The sequence below is a fragment of the Emydura macquarii genome, unplaced genomic scaffold (genome assembly GCF_026122565.2).
Source record: "Emydura macquarii macquarii isolate MOO-44397 ecotype Brisbane River unplaced genomic scaffold, CSIRO-AGI_Emac_v2 contig_1119, whole genome shotgun sequence".
Lineage (NCBI taxonomy): Eukaryota > Metazoa > Chordata > Testudines > Chelidae > Emydura > Emydura macquarii.
In genome coordinates this window covers 4,647,630-4,667,857 of record NW_027131256.1, presented here as the reverse complement: position 1 = coordinate 4,667,857, position 20,228 = coordinate 4,647,630, and the positions used below count along the sequence as shown (strand labels likewise).

General features: G+C 48.8%; 1 protein-coding gene across 1 annotated transcript in view; it reads right to left on the bottom strand.

Moving 5' to 3' along the window:
* The window catches only part of CASQ2 (calsequestrin 2), a 42,360-nt gene that overhangs the window by 13,684 nt on the left and 8,448 nt on the right, over positions 1-20,228 (bottom strand). Inside the window, exons 2-7 of the mRNA XM_067546028.1 lie at positions 12,564-12,648; positions 10,320-10,420; positions 6,717-6,828; positions 6,077-6,150; positions 4,447-4,577; positions 3,593-3,638 (exon numbers count right to left, since the gene is read on the bottom strand). Coding sequence (XP_067402129.1) covers positions 3,593-3,638; positions 4,447-4,577; positions 6,077-6,150; positions 6,717-6,828; positions 10,320-10,420; positions 12,564-12,648 — 549 coding nt within the window. The remainder of the gene's footprint in view (positions 1-3,592; positions 3,639-4,446; positions 4,578-6,076; positions 6,151-6,716; positions 6,829-10,319; positions 10,421-12,563; positions 12,649-20,228) is intronic.

Here is a 20,228-nt window from a genome sequence, read left to right as displayed (position 1 = left end):
CCGAATAAAATTCTACATCTGCTTAGACAAATGGGACCAGCTTCTGATCTCAGCTGCACTTCTGTAAACCTGGAGTAACTCCAATGAAGTTACTGGGGTTATTTTGAATTTACATCTGGGTAACTGAGGTTGGAATCTAGCCCATGATCTCTTGCATACAAAATCTCCTTACCTAAATGGATTTAAAGATTGTGTTTATTAAGCATAGTTACTTCCTCACAGCCGAGGTGCTCAGGTCATGTCACTTGAATGCCAGAACACCGGCTTCTGAAAATCCTCTTTTATGGCAAACTGAAGGCAGGCAAACGAGCTGGGGTGGTCAGAAGCTAAGCTACAAAGACATCCTTAGACATCTCAAGACAGTGGGCATCGATGTGGACACATGGGAGACACTGGCAGAAAACCGTAAACAGTGGAGAAATGCTGTCGCTAAGGCCGTTGAAAAGGTAGAAGAGAAATGATTAGCAACTTATCCGCATCAACATCAGCTAAGACACAACATGGCTCGAAACCAACAGAAAGACATCTCCTGCCCTCGATGTGCTTGGTGTTCCTGTGCGGGAAAGTGCTCACTGCCTCTCTACAGTCATCATCATTTGCAATGGACAGCGGAAGAAGAAATTTATTAAGCAAACTTTCCATCACTGACAATCCAGGCTTTCTTCAAGATTATATTATAGTGTATTAAGTATTAAATCAAAATCACTATGGGTGAAATCCTGGTCCCATTGAAGTCAATGGCAAAACTGCCATTAGTTTCACTGGAGCCAGGATTTCACCCAGTATATCAAAATCATATTTAAAAAATAATTGAAAACCCTGGATCCAACAAGACATCAAGCCTAAACAACTCAGTCTTCATGGTTTTGTTGCATCATCTCTTTCCTTATTGTCTCAAGGACTAATCCTGCAATAAGTCCTTTGGAAAATCAGGCCCGAGGTGTCTTAAGTCAGGCAGCCAAGCAGACACGGTTGAAAATATTGGCCCTGAGCTCTCTGGAGAAATAATCATATCTTCTTCAATGTCTGTGAAGCACCATGCATGGCCATATGATTAAAGAATAATATGAAACTGAAGTTTTCCGCATGAAGGAACAGGTTCAGGATTATGTAGAAAGATTGGACATACACAAGTCCATGGGGCCAGATGCAATGCACCCAAGGGTGCTGAGGGAGTTGGTTGCTGTGATTTCAGAGCCATTGGCTATTATCTTTGAAAGCTTGTGGCAATTGGGGGAGGTTCCTGATGATTGGAAAAAAGCAAATATACTGCCCATCTTCAAGAAAGGGAAGAAAGAGGATCCAGGGAACTACAGACCGGTCAGCCTCACCTCAATCCCTGGAAAAATCATGGAGCAGGTCCTCAAGGAATCCATTTTAAGGCACTTGGAAGAGAGGAAGGTGATCAGGAACAGTCAACATGGATTCACCAAGGGCAAGTCATGCCTGACCAACCTGATTGCCTTCTATGATGAGGTGACTGGCTCTGTGGATGTGGGGAAAGCAGTGGACATGATATACCTTGACTTTAGCCAAGCTTTTGATATAGTCTCCTGCAGTATTCTTATCAGCAAGTTAAAGAAGTATGGGTAGGATGAATAGACTATAAAATGGATAGAGAGCTGGCTAGATCACTGGGCTCAACAGGTAGTGATCAATGGCTCGATGTCTAGCTGGCAGCTAGTAACAAGCGGAGTGCCCCAGGGGTCGGTCCTGAGGGCAGTTTTATTCAACATCGTCATTAATGATCTGGAAGATGGGGTAGAGTGCACCCTCAGCAAGTTTGCAGATGACACTAAGCTAGGGGGAGTGGTAGATATCCTATAAGGTAGGGATAGGATACAGAGTGACATAGACAAATTGGAGGATTAAGCCAAAAGAAATCTGATGAGGTTCAACAAGGACAAGTGCAGAGTCCTCCACTTAGGACAGAAGAATCCCATGCACTGCTACAGACTGGGGACCGATGAGCTAGGCAGCAGTTCTGCAGAAAAGGACCTGGGGGTTACAGTGGACAAGAAGCTGGATATGAGTCAGCAGTGTGCCCTGGTTGCCAAGAAGGCTAATAGCATATTGGGCTGCATTAGTAGGAGCATTGCCAGCAGATGGAGGGAAGTGATTATTCCCCTCTATTCGGCATAGGTGAGGCCACATTTGGAGTATTGTGTCCAATTTTGGGCCCCCCACTACAAAAAGGATGTGGACAAGTTGGAGAGAGTCCAGGGGAGGGCAACAGAAATGATTAGGGGCTGGAGCACAAGACTTATGAGGAGGGGATAAGGGAACAAGGCTTGTTTAGTCTGCAAAAGAGAAAAATGAGATGGGATTTGATAGCAGTCTTTAACTACCTGAAGGGGGGTTCCAGGGAGGATGGAGCTAGGCTGTTCTCAATGGTAGTAGATGACAGAACAAGGAGCAACCGTCTCAAGCTGCAGTGGGGGAGTGGATATTAAGAAAAAAAATTTCACTAGGAGGTTGGTGAAACCCTGGAATGGGTTACCTAGGGAGGTGGTGGAATCTCCATCTTTAGAGGTTTTTAAGCTGTGGCTTGACAAAGCCCTGGCTGGGATGATTTAGCTGAGGTTAATCCTGCTTTGAGCAGGGGGTGGACTAGATGACTTCCTGAGGTCCCTTCCAGCTCTAATCTTCTATGATTCTATGACAGTCAGATCTCCTGGTTGGCTTTGAATGTCACACCCATGGCTATTAGAGCTGAGCACTTCGCAGCAAATAATTCATACTATGAATGTCACCACTTTTCCCGTATTCACAGAGCACAACATTCTTGCATATATTTTTTATTTCAAATTTTTGGTGAATTTCATCAGAACCTCCGAACTGCAGTTCAGTCAGACTGTGACTATTACAATGTACAATTTTCTCTGTAGCTCATGTGAATAAACCTAACTAGCCCAGCCTGAATTTTGAATGGGATATTCTATTGTGACAGTCACAATTCATGCTGTGTAAATTCCATGAGTCATCCAGAAACAATACCACATGGCTGATCTAGCTAAATAACACCGTGATTACTACAGGTGAAGAGATGATTCCTTATCCAAGGATGTTGAACACAATTATACTGTGGTCACCAGTGGAGGCTCAATAACAGTTACACCTTGAACCAGCTAGAGTGGTTGCTTAAAACTAAACTGAGAATAGTTTCTCCTGTTCTGTAATCTAGAACTAGCTTTTCCAAGAAGCAATTATTTAAGGTGCTGAGATATTGCTTCTCTAAACCTTGACCCACAATGGCATTTGACCAGTTGACGTGTGAGCAGATGAATTGTTACTGTTGTTACCTTTTGATTTCCCGCAGCACCGTGCACTCTGTACCATTTCCCCAGTTCAGCAATCCGTCCCCAAAGCACTTACGCAGGTGATTTAACTGTTCACACTGGAAGCTATGGACAAAGCTTTCCCTGCTGCAGAATCATCCAGTGTGCCTGGAATGCTGCAGAGGATGTTGTGATACTGCTGTCCAATCATCAGAGCGCGGAGCTTTTCTGTAGCAATTCAGTAGCCAGAGCAGATTTGTTTTTCATTCAGAGATCTCAGGGGACTAAAGGCTTCCCCACCCTCGTGTGCTTACCCAGGTCTCAAACATGTCTTCTGGACGTAGCTTCCGCAGGGTGGCTCTGAAAAGAACAAAGGCATCTTCTCTTAGAATGCAGGCAGGCTATCTGCATTACTGGTGTGAATGGAAAAAGCAATCATGGATCATGTACCTGCCAGTGCGGTTCACCAGCCTAGACCCCTTCTGTGGGCAGAAAGGTCATATTCTGCTCTTATTTCATAGGTTCATAGATGCCAAGGCCAGAAGGGACCATTGTGATCATCCAGTCTGACCTCCCGTATAGCACGGGCCATAGAATTTCCCCCAAATAACTCCTAGAGGAAAGCCCTTGAAGAGCCATAATAGCATATTAAACGGACTGGGTGCTTCTGTACCTTGGACAGCTTTCCACAATGCCATGGCACCAATACAAAAGAGTGATTCCTGGAACTGGCTAGTTCCCGAGTGGAGAACTCCAGACAACAAAATGGCTGAGGGACTGGTAGATGTCAGGTAGCTGGCACTAGCGTAACATGCTCTGTCTGTATAAATATCATGTCCTCTTCTGACCCCTCTATCCGTTGCCAAACTCCCTTTCTGAGCTCCGTGCAACCTGCCTCTCTGTTGCCAGTTGCTGACTTGACCACTGAGAAATGACCAAATGGGAGGTGGATTGGACGTGCATGAGTTGGAAGGAGACGTGTAGGGGACAAGGAGGAAAATGGCAGAACCTACAGGAGGCAGTAGCTGGGAGATGTAAGGAACCAGCAAAAGGGAGGAGGGGCTAGGTTAGGGTAGCCAACAGATTACTTACTAATGAGATGGTCTGGACTGGCACCGGCAACTCTGAGGTGACAGGTTCCCTAGGCCAGTCCCAACTGGCTATGTACCTTTTATGCTCCTTCACAAACTCAACCAGCTCCTCCTCCGTGTAAGGCTTGTCAGGGACATGAACTGGCTCGTCCATGAATGGCTCGTAGAAATCCACCTCGTTCAGCTTCAGGGCTAGTTTCTTTGCAACCTGTGGCAATCACAGAAGTTACAAGTGAACAGGCCTGACATTCCTCTTTGCCTACTGGAGTTAGCAAATGTCTTCCCTACTGCAGAGTGCTGGTGGGTGTGATGTCCTCGGAGCACACCTTGCCAGGGGGCATCTGTTGCACAGATAGCCCGATTCTTCCCTTGTAAATACTGCTTTCTACAGTAATGGCCCCAAACACTGTAGCAGAACTGGGCTCAAACTTTGGTTTTCAAATCCAAACCAGGATCCGCATCTCAGTTGCAGAAATGGCCTTTATCTTTACAATGGGGACAAATTAAAACCCCGGAGCACCCAAATTCCTGACCTGGAACCCAGCCAGCAGGAGGAGTCATTGCATGGGAAATGCCACTCAGTCCCTGCAGCCCTACTGAATGGGGAACATCATTCCAGCAGGGCTAAGGAATGCATGGCAGAGTGGGAGGGCAAGATACATGTTGTCATGTTCAATGTCTGACACTTGGCAGTGCTGAACAGAGGGCAATGGGGGTGTGGCTGCAAAGTCCACATGTTTGCTGTCCCAATCACCTGCAGATCCTACTGTGTGCATTTCTGGAATAGAAATCACTGGAGAAAAAGGATGGTCTATTTTTTTCACATACACTAGAATTAATCACCAAATGAGAGGTAAAGTGCTCACTTTACACAGGCAACCCAGAATCCAGCCCCCCAGTGAGTAAGTTACACTGGTTTTATACGTAGAAGAGATCCAGAGGGGTAGCTGTGTTAGTCTGTATACAGCAAAAACAACGAGAGTTCTGTAGCACTTTAAAGACTAACCAATTTAATTTCAGCAGGCATAAGCTTTCGTGAGCTTCAGCTCACTTCCTCAGATGCAGTGGGTAGAAATGATACAGATCTACCCACTGCATCTGAGGAAGTGAGCTGAAGCTCACAAAAGCTTATGCCTGCTGAAATTAAATTGGTTAGTCTTTAAAGTGCTACAGAACTCTCGTTGTTTTGGTTTTATACAGTCATTGAATGCCAATTTGCTTCAGGCTACATGACGTCACATCTGTTTTTTAACTAATTTACACATGACATGTAATTGACACCACTGTTTATGTCACCTCTGAATTTAGGCCAGCAATTTCTACCACTATTGTCTCTTTGGGACAAATTCATCTCTGGTCTAACTCCATTGAAGCCAACGGTCTCTGGAACCTGATGCTTTGTGTTTAGACATAGACCTAGATCAGAGCGGTCACTGCTTTGTTTGGCTGGGGACAGAAGCCCTTCTTGTTTTCCAGGAAGAAGGGAATTTTCTTTGCCAAGGCATCAGGGCTCAGGAGGGAATTTAAAGTCAGGTTTCTCAAAATCCTGAATCAAAACTCCAGATCTGCTGAGCTTCGGGAAAGTCCTGATCTTAACGTCACTGATTTCAGTCATCCTTAGCCTAAACCTGAACTCGGAGTTGAATGCACTTTGCCTATGCAGAAAGGAAACTGTGAGCTCTCCGGAGAGTATTTCTGGATACTTACCCCTTTGTCAAAGGTGGCAAAGAATTTGATGTATGGCTGGAAGTGTTCAGCTGCCTCTTCAAATGCCTTGTAATCTGAAAGGAGAAAAGACAGAAAAGGGCATTAAAGAGAAGATTCCCGAGGTGTCTGACCAAACTGTGCTCTACACACACGCAGGGCAACTTGTCAGTCGGGACCCTGATCATTCAAGCTAATATACAGCAGGGAAGGGAGGACAGTCTTATAGCTAAGGAATAGGCCTTGAGGTCAGGAAACGGGGGTCTATTCCTGGCTCAGCTGCTGACTTACTGTGTGGCCTTAACCCAGTCACTTGACTGCTCTGTGCCTCAGTTTCTCCATCTATCAAACAGGGATAATGGTGCTTACCCATCTCTCAGGCAGGTTGTGAAGCTAAGGTCACTGATGTTTGTGAGGCATTTTGAGATGCTTGGACGGAAGGAGCTGGGACAATGCAAAGTTCTGCTATTATAAAATGTTGCAGCTAACAGTACTGAGCCATTTTCATCTGTATCAGCCCAACCTCCACCTGTTGGCGGAGACTTCGACACGGCCCACCTTTGGGCACACCCTCCCTTCCTGATCAGGAATCCCCCACCCCCTTCTGAAAGCCCGTCCAGAGCAAGAAACACGCCCATCTCACGTTCAGAGTCTTCTCCTTTGAAGTAGCCAATGAGTTTGATCTCGTCCATGATGCGGTCGAAAGCCTGTAGCTCCATCTTGCTGTTGATGATCTCCACTGGGTCTTCCAACAACTGCCATGACAAATGGATTTGATAAGCAATCCGTCTGTTGCAGCACCAGCCTCCGATAGGCTACTTTTGTAGAGGGCCTATTGGGGGGGCGGTGTCTTATCTTGTTTCCCTGCTGCCAGAAGCCTCACCCAATCCCTATGGCAGGTTCCCAACCCAGCCCTGAGACAAGGAACCCCCAGAGTTGAGCTGGCTGAAAACATCCTGGAGGGGATCTGTCAGTGAGGAAGGCTGGGCCGTGGAAGGGACTGGCTGACAGAGGGGAGGTGGGCAGGGAGAGTGATGCACCTCCAGGGGGTTTGTGTGAGGGTCAGAGAGCTGGGTGGGGAGTAGGTCTGTTGCGGGACGACAGAAGGAGCAATCAAGCCCCCAAAGGATCGCAGAGAACCTGCTGGGAAGGGGGAATGAGTGTTATAGGGCAGGTGTCTTGTGTTGGGTGGGGGGGAGACGAGTGATCAGCAGCTGAGAGGGGCTGGACTGGTGGTTGGGTGAGTAGCTGTTGATGATGTTGGGGGTTGCCACTTAAGATAGGCCGAGAAAGATGTAAAGGCTTGCCTGGGAACAAGAATCCCATGATGCTTTGCAGGTAAGAGCACAATATCTAACACAGAATGGAATTTTACTGTGTAGTAACCCTAACCCTATTCTGAGTGCTATTTTAAAGATATTCTCTTACACTGTGCTGGCTGCAAGATGTATAACAGCTGAAATTATCCAAAAATGGGCATATACCCCGACTAGCCCTCAGGTGATGAGACAGTTGGATAGTTGCAATGGAAGAGGGAACTTTGGAAACAACTTAAGATAAGGAGATGTATGTACCAGAAGGAGGAATTGGAGAAAGGCCAGAATGACACACAATAAGGGTATGATTGCTCCTAAATCATAGGGGAAGGAAGGTCATCAGCAGGCTGGATGCAGGCTGTTAGAAACGACAGGTCTTTAACAGTTATTGGTAATTGTATGCCTCCCTGTGTATGTGCTAGCTTTATTAACTGTTTGATTAATAAATACAATCAAATCTGACTTATCAGAGGCCTGTTATAATTAAACTAATCAGAACTGGAGAGAACACCTCTCACTAAATATAGAATCGCAGGTAAAGTTCCTATCAATGATAGGGTATCGATTACTGACATTATTGATTATCAGCATGAGTATATTTAAGTTCCTTAGTGCCAGTTGTTGAGGTTAAAGGAGGAAGACATTGTAAAGAAATAAAAGATGGTGGGTGACACAATGTAATTTCAAAGGCAAACCCATTTGCGGCCAAACGCTCCCTGGGACTTTTGGAAAGTTTGGATCTGAATTTTGTGGCTGACCCTATCTGGAGAGTGGGTTACATCAAAACCGGGCATCCAAACACCTTAAAACTTGGGTGAGGAAGGTGTCCCAGACCTGTCTGCAGCTCAAACCCATGTCTAAGGCAGACCTCAGCCTTTGATTTCTTAAGCTGCCACAGACAAAGAAAGGATTTCGTCTGATTGCCCTCTCAGTGACACCGGTGTAAATCAGGAGTGACCAGACTGGAACTGGAGCTAGACCAGTGTGAGACCTGTATGAGGAGAATTGGGCCCATTTTCTCTAGGGACAATTCTCCTCACGCACCAGATATTTTCTGTCATTCTTTTCCCGTGTTTGAGATTTTCTTCAAGGCACCTCTTGAGAGAAGAGAAAATCTTTGTCCTCTTTCTTTTGTCACTGAATATGTTTTATGTGCACATGTCAAAACACGGCAAACAAAACATCACACCAAGTGACTTGTGCTGCATAATAAATGAGGCTCGGCTGTGCTTCATTGTGTCTTTGCTGCCTTCTGCTACGAGGAAAGCCAGCTCCAGTGTTTGTTACTGTAGTACCCTCTAGTGGTTGGCCTACGGAGGACACGAACCCTATAACAGCTATTGATAGCATAGAGCTAGAGGTCCTGGCATCTTTCCCTGGGGCCACATATATGTTGTTTAGCTGATGACCACACAGTCTGATGTGTGTTGCCACAGATTCATTACAGCACAAAAGCGGGGTCACTGCAGAGCCCCTCTCCCTACCCTGAGACCAGCCCCGAAGTAAGATCAGAAATAGCATCCTCCTGTGGGAAGCCAGTATGCATATTCTTCCCTGCAAGTTTGTACTGACCCAGTACCCCTGCATAATGCTGACGGATGTGCCATCCTACAGATGAGGATTGAGGACAAGCGGGATACACATATTGTGGGCCTGATTCTTGTCTTACACTAGTGTAGATTAAAAGTAGCCCCACTACCATCTATTCAGTAAACTGTTCTAACCAGGCCCTGCACCGTATCCCTTGTCACCAACTTCTGGTCGCCTGTAACTTACATTAGTTTTAGGTTGAGATGAAATGTTTTCTGCTAACCCAGAAAACTAGAGGCCAGACCCCATTACAGTTTTATCTTTAAACAGTCTAGCCAGGCCTGCTGCTCAACCATTTCCCCAGCTGAGGTCAGATCCCTCTTGACTGTGACATTACAGAGGAGGAGATGATAAAATCATGCATAAAAGGAGTCTCTCTTAAGGTGGGGTTAAAAACAGCAGGATTTGAAGCCCTCTTAGGAGAAAATGAATGGCCTAATGGTTACAACAATACACTGGGGGGCTGGAGATTTGAGTTACTGATGGGCTTAAGGCTGTCATGTCCCCTCTCTTTGCCTCAGTCTCCCCATCTGCAAAATGTAGATAGTAATAATCACAAGCTTTGATAAAGCCCACTGAGCAGTTCAGATTGAAGGGGCTATATAGATCAGGACAGAGATTTTTCGAGAGAACAAAGAGCTTGTTTCCATGCTGATGTCCCTCCTCGTAATAAAGAATAAGCGGAGAGAACTAGAGAAAAAATTGTCAGGCAGTAGCATCATTTCTGTGTTTTCAGCAGGCATGAGTACCACTTTGTGCATTGGCAGAAATGGATTACATGACCTGATAGGTCCACGTTCTACAGACTAAATTCTTCTCTCACTTACAGGGGTGCAATTGCATTGTTTTTATATGTGTAATCACGGCTAGTGAGGGGCAAACTGGTTATTGCACATCATTTAATAAATGGACTGAACTGTTTTTAGTACATTATTTATGAACACACTTTGATTATAACCAATTTGTTCTTTCTTCCAAATCAATAATCACTTTATGCAAATAGCTTCCCATTTGCAAGTTATTCACTGTTTGTGATGTGTGACTGATCACATGGCATTGTTTCTTGCTCCCTGATTGGATGACTGAACATCTTATAAGCAGGAGGAGGGAAATCACGGAGATTTCAAGACGGCCATGTGAACAATTTTGGTGTCAGCCTTCGTGGCAAGTCACAATCCCATGAGTGTTCATGACATTTTCAAACAAGAAAATCATGTATATGCATGGTTGCAGAAAACAGATAAGAAGAGGTCGCAAATTGGGCGGAAGCTCATTTGCGGTGAACATTTGCAAAAACGTTTTGGCAGCATTTGCCCAGTTCTGGTCTTATCTGTGCTTACGTCCAGGAGAAATTCCACCAAGACATCTGCAGCCAGTTCCCCGTCAAATTCAATCACGCGCTCCTCCTTAAAGATATAGAGGCTTCCTTCTTCATCCAAGCCTGGAAGAAGGCAATGAAGAGACACAACATGGTCAGTATGCTACAGAAAAGGTTAATCATGCAGTCTGGGAAAACATGGTTAGCAGCCCAGCTGTGTGTACCCACTTTCCAGTGAAAGCTCCCAGTGGGAAATAAATCTGAGCTAGCCACTGAAAGATGTCACAGCTAGGCCGGATCTGGAACTCTGGATCAGTTTTTTCTCAGACTTTGAGAAAGTTCAGAGTCTGACTCAGATGTGACTTGAGCCTCTTTCCCTTTAAATGGGAAGAATTTTGCTAAGCAAATCATAAAAATAAGTAATCTTGGGCTCTAACTGGCGTCCCAAAACCAAACACCCCAAAACTTTCAGAAAATTGGTTTGGATTCAGATCTGGGCTCTTGATTTCATGGTTGTGGTTGGGTCCCTGGAGATGGTTGTGCCAAGTCTGCATAAAATTAGACCTGACCAATAAGCCAAAGTAAGCCTCAAACTCTCTAAGGCTCACCTAGGCCTACCATATGTTTGTGTGGCACCATGTATATAGATAGATTCCAAAATGCTTCACAGGCAGTATATAAAGATATGACCCACAACTGAAAAGCAGCCACTTCTGGGGTGGAACGCAGCAGTCTTACACCTCTATAGTAGGTCATCAGATCTAATCCATTTTAGATGGGGGCAGTGTTTCACAACTGGAGGGCCAAGCGCCTCTGAAAACACTGGGGGGTGGAGGAAGTAGCATGACTCCAGATCTCCCATTCCCCATCTAAATATGCTCCCATAACCACGAAGTAATGCAATGACTGGCTTCCTGAGAGCCAGTCCAGTTCCCTCGCCCCCCATAGCAGTCCTTAATGTAGAGGAACACAGGCGTGCTCACCTGTGTGGAGCTGCAGGCTACGGAAGCAGGCTATGGGACTAAGCTACTTTTCTCTGCTCTTTCAGCACTCAGCTGAGCTGCAGCAACACATGCAACCTGCCATCCCAAGCAACTCCCACCCCAAGCAGCTTTTAGCCTCCTGCTAAGTGGGGTGCAGGAGGGAGCGCCCCAAAAAAACACCACCATGCCCAGAGGAAGAGACAAAAGAGTCCAAACAGAAAGAACAGGAGAGAGAAAACGGACAGGAAAAAGAAAAGCTGGTTTGTAACCATGCCTGAGCATAGTCATAAGGGTTGAGTACCTGTCTTCCTGAAGGGGATCCTCCAGGAAGAGGCTGGGATGTGTTAGGGGGCTGGATGATTTCCTGGGGATTGGTGGTGTGCTATGGAAAGTTTCAGCGCTACATCACGACTTCATATCTGGCTCAGTGCAGAACTGACTGTGCCACTGTGATGGAGTGGGGTACAGTCCAGACTCGTGGGGGGGGGAGGTGTATCAGCCCTGCCCTGCAACTTCGGGTGCTTTACAATGCCTTGCTGAAGTCGCTCCCACTTGGACTGCTCACTCACAGCCTTCCAGCTTGCAAGCCACACCCAGAGTGTCTGTGTGTAACTGCCTCCTGCCATCACCAGCCTCGGTTGTACTGCAGGGGGACCCCAACACACCCCCAGTCCTGCATTTCCCCCCAGAAATATACCATATTTCCCCATGTATAAGACGCTCCCATGTATAAGATGCACCTTAATTTTGGGGCCCGAAATTTGAAAAAACATGTATTACGGTAAAAAAATCTACAACCACTGTATAAGACGCACCCTGTTTTTAGACCCCAAATTTTTCGAAAAAAGGTGCGTCTTATACATGGGGAAATACGGTATGTTCTGTACGGCCCAGTCCTCTCCTGAACAGTAAAAATACGTTAAGTCCACTTTTCCTTTAAGGGAATTGAAGGGTTGTCACCTCTGACACCTTTCTGATGGCCTCTGTTAAATGAAGCGTGAGTCTCCATCCAGCCATCACAAATACCACAGACTAGCTTCTTTGCCGGCAGTCTCAGAAGGGAAGTTAAAGGCTTGCGAGGGCCGTGGATCCTGAACTCCCCTCTGGCCCTGACACAGTAGATGACTCCCTTAGACCTGGCTGGGGCAGCATGTATGTGGAAATCTGTCACTACCACTCTGTCCTATGGGTAATGATTTGGCTGCCCTCTCCAGGGCTGTCGCGCTGATGAAGTCCTCCGGCTCCCTGAGCATGTTTGCGGAGATTTTACCTGTGACACTTACCCAGCTTTTTGGCAAGTTTGGCATCTTTCTTGGCATCCACGAACCCGAAGCCGATCCCTTTGGTTTCCAGGACCTGGGCAGCAAGCTGTAGGAAGACCCAGACAGAGGCATAAATGACATGAACATGGGCCACCCAAATACCCCAACCAAACTTGCTTCAGTACAGAAACAGCCTCCCCTCCGACCGCACATCCTTGTTGTTACTCACCCCCCACACGGGAGCCCATACAAGATATCAGCAAATAACTACAACCCCTACTCGATGGGGACCCAAGCCTGAAAGAAATCTTTCCTGGACCCCCTCTTTTGGCCTTCAAACAACCCCCCCAACCTTGCCACGCTCATCATCATCATCAACAAGCTCCCCACAGACTAGGAGACATCATTTTAAAGTGGCACCAGACCAGAGGTCCCCAAACTGTGGGACGCACCCCCCCATCGGGGCACAGAAAAACGTTTGGGGGGGGGCATGGCAAGGCCCGGGCCAGCACCCATGGCAGGGAAGTGCCACCCAGACCTGCTCTGCGCCCAACTCTGCTCCAGCCCGCCTCCCAGCCACGGCCTCGATGCCTGGCTCCTGGCTCCTGGCTTGGCAGCGGGGCTGGGTCCCTGGCCGCGGCCTCCATGCCCAGCCCCTAGCTCGGCCTCGGCCCCCACCTCGGCGTCTGGTTGGGGTCTTGGCTCCCAGTTGCGACCTCGCTCCCACCATCAGCTCTCATCCCCCGGTCCCAAGCCCAGCCCCGCCGGGGGCAGGGCGGTGCAGGCAGGGGCAAGGAGGGGCGCAGAGTAAAAAGGTTGGGGACCACTGCACCAGACCCTGCCAGGACAACCGATTCAAAACCTGCAGCCATAGCTCCACCGCTACAATGATCAACGCTCCTTACAACACACCTTTTACGCTCCTAGGGGCCTACACATGCCAATGACAAGATGGGGTGTACCTCCTCCACTGCACTAACTGCACAGTGCCCAGCTGTCCTGATTTTATAGGGACAGTCCCGCCATCGGGGCTCTGTCTTAAATAGGCGCGTATTACCCCCACCCCCACCTTGATTTTTCACACTGGCTAGATGGTCACTCTAACTAAATGCTCCAGCAACCACCATAGGGGTGAAATAGACAATCACTACGCTCTTGAATGAGGAACTCACAAAGGAAAAGGATAACAGACAAAAACACCCAGAGAGCGATCACTCTGTGTCTGAACTAGCAGTCCTCAGCCTCAAAGGAAACCTGCACAAGACCTTCAAAAGACAAGCCCGGGCGCTTAACTTTAAAACTTTTCTAGACGCTTATTATAACAACCTGTAACCCACTAACACCCCCCTCCTCTTTTGTCCTATAACTACAGGGGTGTTAACAGGCCACTTCACTTTGAATGGTCCCTTAGAATATGTGTTAACTATTGATGCTAACCCAGTCTGTTCAATTTTGTATTTAGCCGTGACAATCGAAGTACCTTTCCCAGATGGGAGGACGAGCTCTGTGTAGCTCGCACGCTGGTCTCTCTCCCCAACAGACGTTGGTCCAATAAACGCTATGGCCTCACCCACCTGGTCTCGCTAATGAACCCCACAAGACAGTTAAAGGTCCAAGATGGCACCATAGAACCAGGTGATCCACATTCTGCTTTCTGGGCAGAGCTGACAGATGGAGCATAGCACATGCTAGTTGTTGGCTGAGGTATGTTTCCCATAGGTCACAGTGACTGGATTTCATCCCACTCGCTCACAGAGCTGGGTTAGCTTAAGATAGTGTGGGCTGCTAACCACGCTCAGATATTCAGGTGTTGGGAGAAGGCTCACAGCTCGCATCAGGGACAATGAAGTCGGAGCACAGTTGAAAAAAGATCCATTTGCATGAAACAAATAGTGCCCAGCCTATAGCCCCATGCAGAGAGGAACCTATTTATTTTAACCCATCGATTTCTACCCACAGTAAGCGGCAGACAACAACATCGGGAAATTTGGGGGCCAAACTCTCTGCAAGGACAAACTGTGCCCAACTCATTGTCTTACTTGGGACAAGTGTTGGGGAAACAGAGGGGTGATGCAGAGTGGTGAAGTGACTTGCCTAAGGTCACACAGTAGTCAGTGGCAGAGCCAAGGCAGGGCAGAACTCTGAAATAAAGGCCAGGGCTTTCTCTACTAGCGTAGCCTGTACGTCTGTCCGAGTCTTTCTGTCTTGCTGCTCCACTTGGTCAGTAGGTTTTCTTTGTCTCCACTCTCTGCCCCTTTTGTCAGTGTCTCTCCTGAATGAACCATGCGCCCACTGGTGTTCAGACCAAACATTCTCCAGCTATTCGGGAGAGCTCTGGTGCTGTGGGAAGCAAAGAACTGTGGTGTGGCCGGATCCAAATGAGCCAGGCAGACTGTTTCAATTAGCTGCAGAGACCAGCTGGATGCCAACAACAAGACAAACAAAATCCCAGTACAAATTGGCTGAGTTAACACAGGAAATGGGTCCTAATTACTAAGCACAGCTCGCTCCACTTCACGACCACTTCCTGTCCCAGCACTGAAGTGACAAGCCCTTTTAACTTTGCCACACAGAATGCGTCAGACCTTAAGGATGCCGTAATGACCAAAGCAGCTGGAAAGCCCTGCCCCAGGAAAATACTTCTGGTGCACAGGTCTCTTTGCCTCCACGAGAGCTGCGGCTTCAGGGTGCATGCTGAGGGCAGATCAGGGCGGGTGGCAGAACAGGGAAAGGAGAAGGGGAAGGCAAGGCCAGGACATTCCTACATCTCAGCTGCCACAGGGCAGCTCACCACCACAACACCCCACAGCTTTTTTCCCCCCTGCACGCTGATATTTGAGGAACATCATGACCCAAGGAATGGAGCCCCCTGGCCTGTTGGAAAGGGATGCCCCTATTAGGACACGGCTGCCTTCCCTGCCTTTGGATGCCGCTACAAGACTAGCTGGAGAAAGAAAACCTTCAGGCAGATTACGGCATGATCGGGGAGTGACGCAGACCCATTCCCCCGTATGCCCCACACCCTGCCTCCAGGCTGGTTTGAATGTCACACAATAGCTCTGAAATTCAGCATGCTAACCTCCCGCCTATAAATAGACTCTGTCTGAACCCAAGGGTGACAGGCGATTAACGAAGATAAACAGTAGCTACAGAACCGGAGTCTCTCTTTAGAGACGCACAGTTAAGTCACCACCCCTGGTCCCTGGCAGTAGGTCAGCCCTTTGTCAAAATTTTAGGGCAAAATGAGGGCGCTTTAATGGCTGGGCAGAGAGATGCTTTATGGGGTAATGGGAAATACAATTATTTGTGAAATCTTAGTTCTCCCCTTCCACAAAGTATGCGCTCCCAAGCCTGCACCCCACTTCCTTACACGTGTGTTCATCTTTCCCCCACAAAATATGCTCCAGACTACCACCCCACCCTTACAGTCAGACTCCCCTTTGCTCCAAAGGACATCCCCTCCTCCTCTTCACACTCCCTTCACCCTAACACTACGGCCTCAGGCCCTGAGTCCAGCACTCAAGCCCCTGCCTGTGCTGTGACCAGAGGAGCAAGCACTGAGATAACATATGTTCAGCCCAAGAAACTAAGACTATAGCTATTATCAGCCAGACACTCCTTGGCCCCACACTTGGGATCTGGGCTGGAGCATCTGAAGGCCTTTAACTGAGCTCTCAAATGTGTCCCCATCTTTTGAGGTTTAAACACCTGCGATGTGCACGTGTGAGCGTGTGTGGATGGGGTGTTTGTCTGACGGGGCTGTGAGCAGGCACATGTGTACATGAGCGTCTGAGAGTGTCTGGGTGAACGTGGGTGAGTTTTTGAGGGGGCAGGGAGTGGGCAGCGTGCTGAGTGTGTGACTGTGAGCGTGGGCGGTCAGGTGTAAGTGTGTGTAGAAAACTGCGAGGGATGGGCTAAGAGCCGCTGTGTACGATGTGGTAGGCCCGTGTGTGTGAGAGAGAGAGACAGTATGTGTATGTTAGAGTTTGTGTCGGGGAACGTATAGCACGTGGCTGCAGGTGTGTATGTGCGACAGGAAGCGTGGGTGCGGGTGTTTGGGCTGAGTGTGTTAGGGTAGGTGTGCGTGTGGAGTTCTGACGTGAGTGTGTGTTTGGCAGTGTTTCGGTGCAGGCGTGTGTTAACATGTCAGTGTGTGTGAGTCCTGGGCAGTGAGTTATGCCGGCTGCGCTGCCGGGACTGTCACACGAAGATAACGTCAGGCATGGAGTACAGTATGTGCCCGTGTGCAGCGCTCCGGAGTCCGCCCTGGGGAATCTCCTGGTAACGCCAGCTGCGCGGGAACCGGCCAGCATGACTGCCCTTGCCCTAATCCCCGCTGGTTGGGGGAATCTCACGCACTGCCTAGGTATGACCTTATTCGTGCCACCGCATTTGATCCGCCGTCAAATATCAGAGCACAGAATGCCAGAGCCACAGCCCCTTGGCTGGCTGCCCCTGCTTTATACAGTATCTGGCACTGGTGTATCCATTTACCATATTGTCTAATTCCAGTGGGATTTGTATACAGATAAGGTTTCTAATCTCGACAGGCCTCAGGACCGGGGGGCGGGAGGGGGCCGTAATGCAGGGACACCGCCATCTCTGCCCCGCCTTTTACATTCAAGTCCCTTGAAGGGTTGGCCCACCCGCCCCCTTGTCGTGGTGTCTGCTTCAAGGGCGAGAAATTTAGCTTTAACAGCTGCCTGGTGAGGGGAGGGGGAAGGCTGTCTTGGAAGAACTGGTCAGGCTAGATGCTCCTGAGGTGCAGCAGGAGTTCAAGGCAGGCGGGGGGAGATTTCAGCATGAGCAAAGCAATTGGGTTCTGCAGGCGCCACATGCCCTGCCCGTTTGGCAATGCACTGCCCATCTCTCTCTGCTCTGGACTATGGCTTCGTAATCTGCCCCTCCCCATAGGGTCTCAGTGCTACGTGCAGCATTCAGATTAGCAGCCTTGTGTCTGACAGGACTCTCATCTCCCTGGTAGTACAGCCCCCCCTTAAATGGGACGATCCTGTCGTTTGTTTCCATGGTCATTCTGCTCCTACTGTTGTCGTGGGAGGGCCTTATGCAAAGAGACAAGTCCTCCATTTTTCCCTGATGCTGGCAAAATTCAGGTTCGTCCTGCTTTACAGTGGCGGGGAGTTCCACAGCCAAGGGACTTCCACCATCAACTCCTTCACTGCCAGCCAAGAGTCTCGGCCTTCTCTCTGTCTAGCAGAACAACCCGATGGATCCCGGAAGCTGTGGTAGGGTGTGGATGAAGAGGTGGTCTCTGAGGTAGTCAGGACCCAGCACATGCAGGGTATCCAAGTGAGGGATGGCTGGTGATCAAAGGTCAGGGGCAGCCCCTGGATTAAGGGAAGTTGATAGAAGGTGTTTTTAAGTCTACCGTTGTTATCTGAGTGTCCAGGAGCACCCAGAAGTCCAGTACAACCTCAGCACACTGTCCTGACCCTGGGCACTGATGTCTTTTGTGGAGCATAGAATCATAGCTTCTTCCACTTCCTCAAGCATTTTGTGTTCCTATTAGCATCACCTCCATCTTCCCTGGGGTTAGCCTGAACCAGCTCCAACGTCCTGCAGGCTTTCGGACAACTAGGAGACAGCATGGTTGGCGCTGGATGCAGACGAGCTGTGGCGCAGGGTTTTCCTGGCCACACTGGCGGCAGAGGAGCTCATGGTGTCTCACAAACTGCCACAGAGGCCTTACCCAGAGGGTGGATAGCCAGAGGGTGGCTGACTAGACAAAGACCCATGGAGCTGCACTGGGGAGAGCTCAGGGAGGAGGGACATTGTCCATCATGGGCCTTGCATCTGTTGGAGAGGAACTAGTGGAGTCAGCCCAAAGCAATTCCTTCCACACATGCTAGTTCTTGTGGGCAAGTCAGCATGTGGTGTCAATGGTCACGGAATTCTTTGCCAGGTGTCTGGCTGGTGGGTCTTGCCCACATGCTCAGGGTCTGACTGATCACCATATATGGGGTCAGGAAGGAATTTTTCCCCAGGTCAGATCTGGCAGAGAACTGGGAGTTTTTCACCTTCCTCTGCAGCATGGGGCACGAGTCACTTGCTGGTTTAAACTAATGTAAATGGTGGAGTCTCTGTAACTTGAATCACGATTTGAGGACTTCAGTGACTCAGCCAGAGGCCGTGGGTCTATTCCAGGAGTGGGTGGGTGAGGTTCTCTGGCCTGCAATGTGCTGGAGGTCAGACTAGATGTCGTGATGGTCCCTTCTGGCCTTAAAGTCTATGAGTCTGTGACAGCTGGAATAACAGCAACATGAATCTCTGTCTCTGGCAGGGAGAGGAAACACCTCCCTTCCAGAGCCTCTCTGCTGGGGCCTAAGGGAGATCCCTCCATACCTACCTAACCCCAGGCTTTGGAAGCTTCGGGGTGATTAATAAGGCCTTCAAGGCAGTTTCCAAAATCTCAAGATGTATAACAGAGCTTGGAGAGACTAGATGAGGGGCAGAGAGAGGAGTCCTGTCTGGGCAGACCGTGAAGAAGCAAGTTCTTGAGATCTGCAGCCCAACCTTGGTTTAGCAGAGAGGGATGATTATAATTCTGATGTAAATACTAATGATCATGATAATGCTTGTATTTCATGTCAGTTTTTTTTTGCAATGGCAGAGAATCTGAGGGCTGGGGGTGCAGCCCTGGAGTAATCTCAGCTTTGTCTGCTTTCCATTGTAGGGCGGGCAGCTTGTTTTGTGGCCTGAACTTCCATTGGCCTCACCTGGCAGGGCCCCACTAAGTGTAATGCTAGCATTTCTCAGCTCAGCTCAGCTCAGCTCTCCGCACCCCCGGCAGGCAGGGGTGGGTGGGGTGATGAATTGGGTTCTCTGGGGAAGTGAGATGGGATGTTCATCCCACACTTACCCTGGCGTGGGTTAATGGAGGCCAGGTGGGCCAATTAGCCTATCAGGCTGCAAGCTGGGAGACTGAAGGCCCAGAGGAAAGCCCTAATTAGGGGAAGCTCACCTGTGTGGGAACAGGTCTGGCTTCTATAAAGCCAGGGAGCTGAGCTGGAACCTGGAGTAGTGGGCCTGGGTTCCCTGCCAGCCACTGGGGAAGTGGCATCGAAGGCAGTGGATGGGAAGGCTGCCTAGGATGGTGGGTAAGAAAAGACTTTGGTACCCCGGAATGGGGGGAACCCTCACCGTGACCTATCTGGAGGGCTAAGTCGAGAAGGAGGAGCACCCTGAGTTACAGAGAGAGCAGCAACAGAGTATGCAGCAAGCGGTGGAAGGGGGCCTCTGACCTGGAATGAGCTGATTCCCTAGAGCAGTCCGGAGGGTGAGTGGACCCTGGGACAGGGAGTTGCTGTTAATGGCTTTCTGTTAAGTAAGGCCAGCTTCTTTTCCAGTCTGCACAGTTGGAAGAACCAGAACCTGGGAAGGCAGGTGGGAGAATGAAGGAAAACCTCACCAAGGTGCTGCGTTCTCCCTTTGTGTCCGTCTTATCCCTACCCTTTCTGATGGCTCCTCTAAGCTAAAGCATATGTTGATGGTCAGGAACTGGCTGTCAGTTAGTGTTGAAAACCCTCGCGAAAGGCTGGGCAGCTTGGTTGGGAGCAGTGGCCAAAGACCTGGGTGTCTAGCTAAATGTCTTGTCCATGTGCAACCTTAATTGATAATTTGACCGTCTCCCTCTCTGCACCTCCACCCAGCAATTGCATCCTCCTG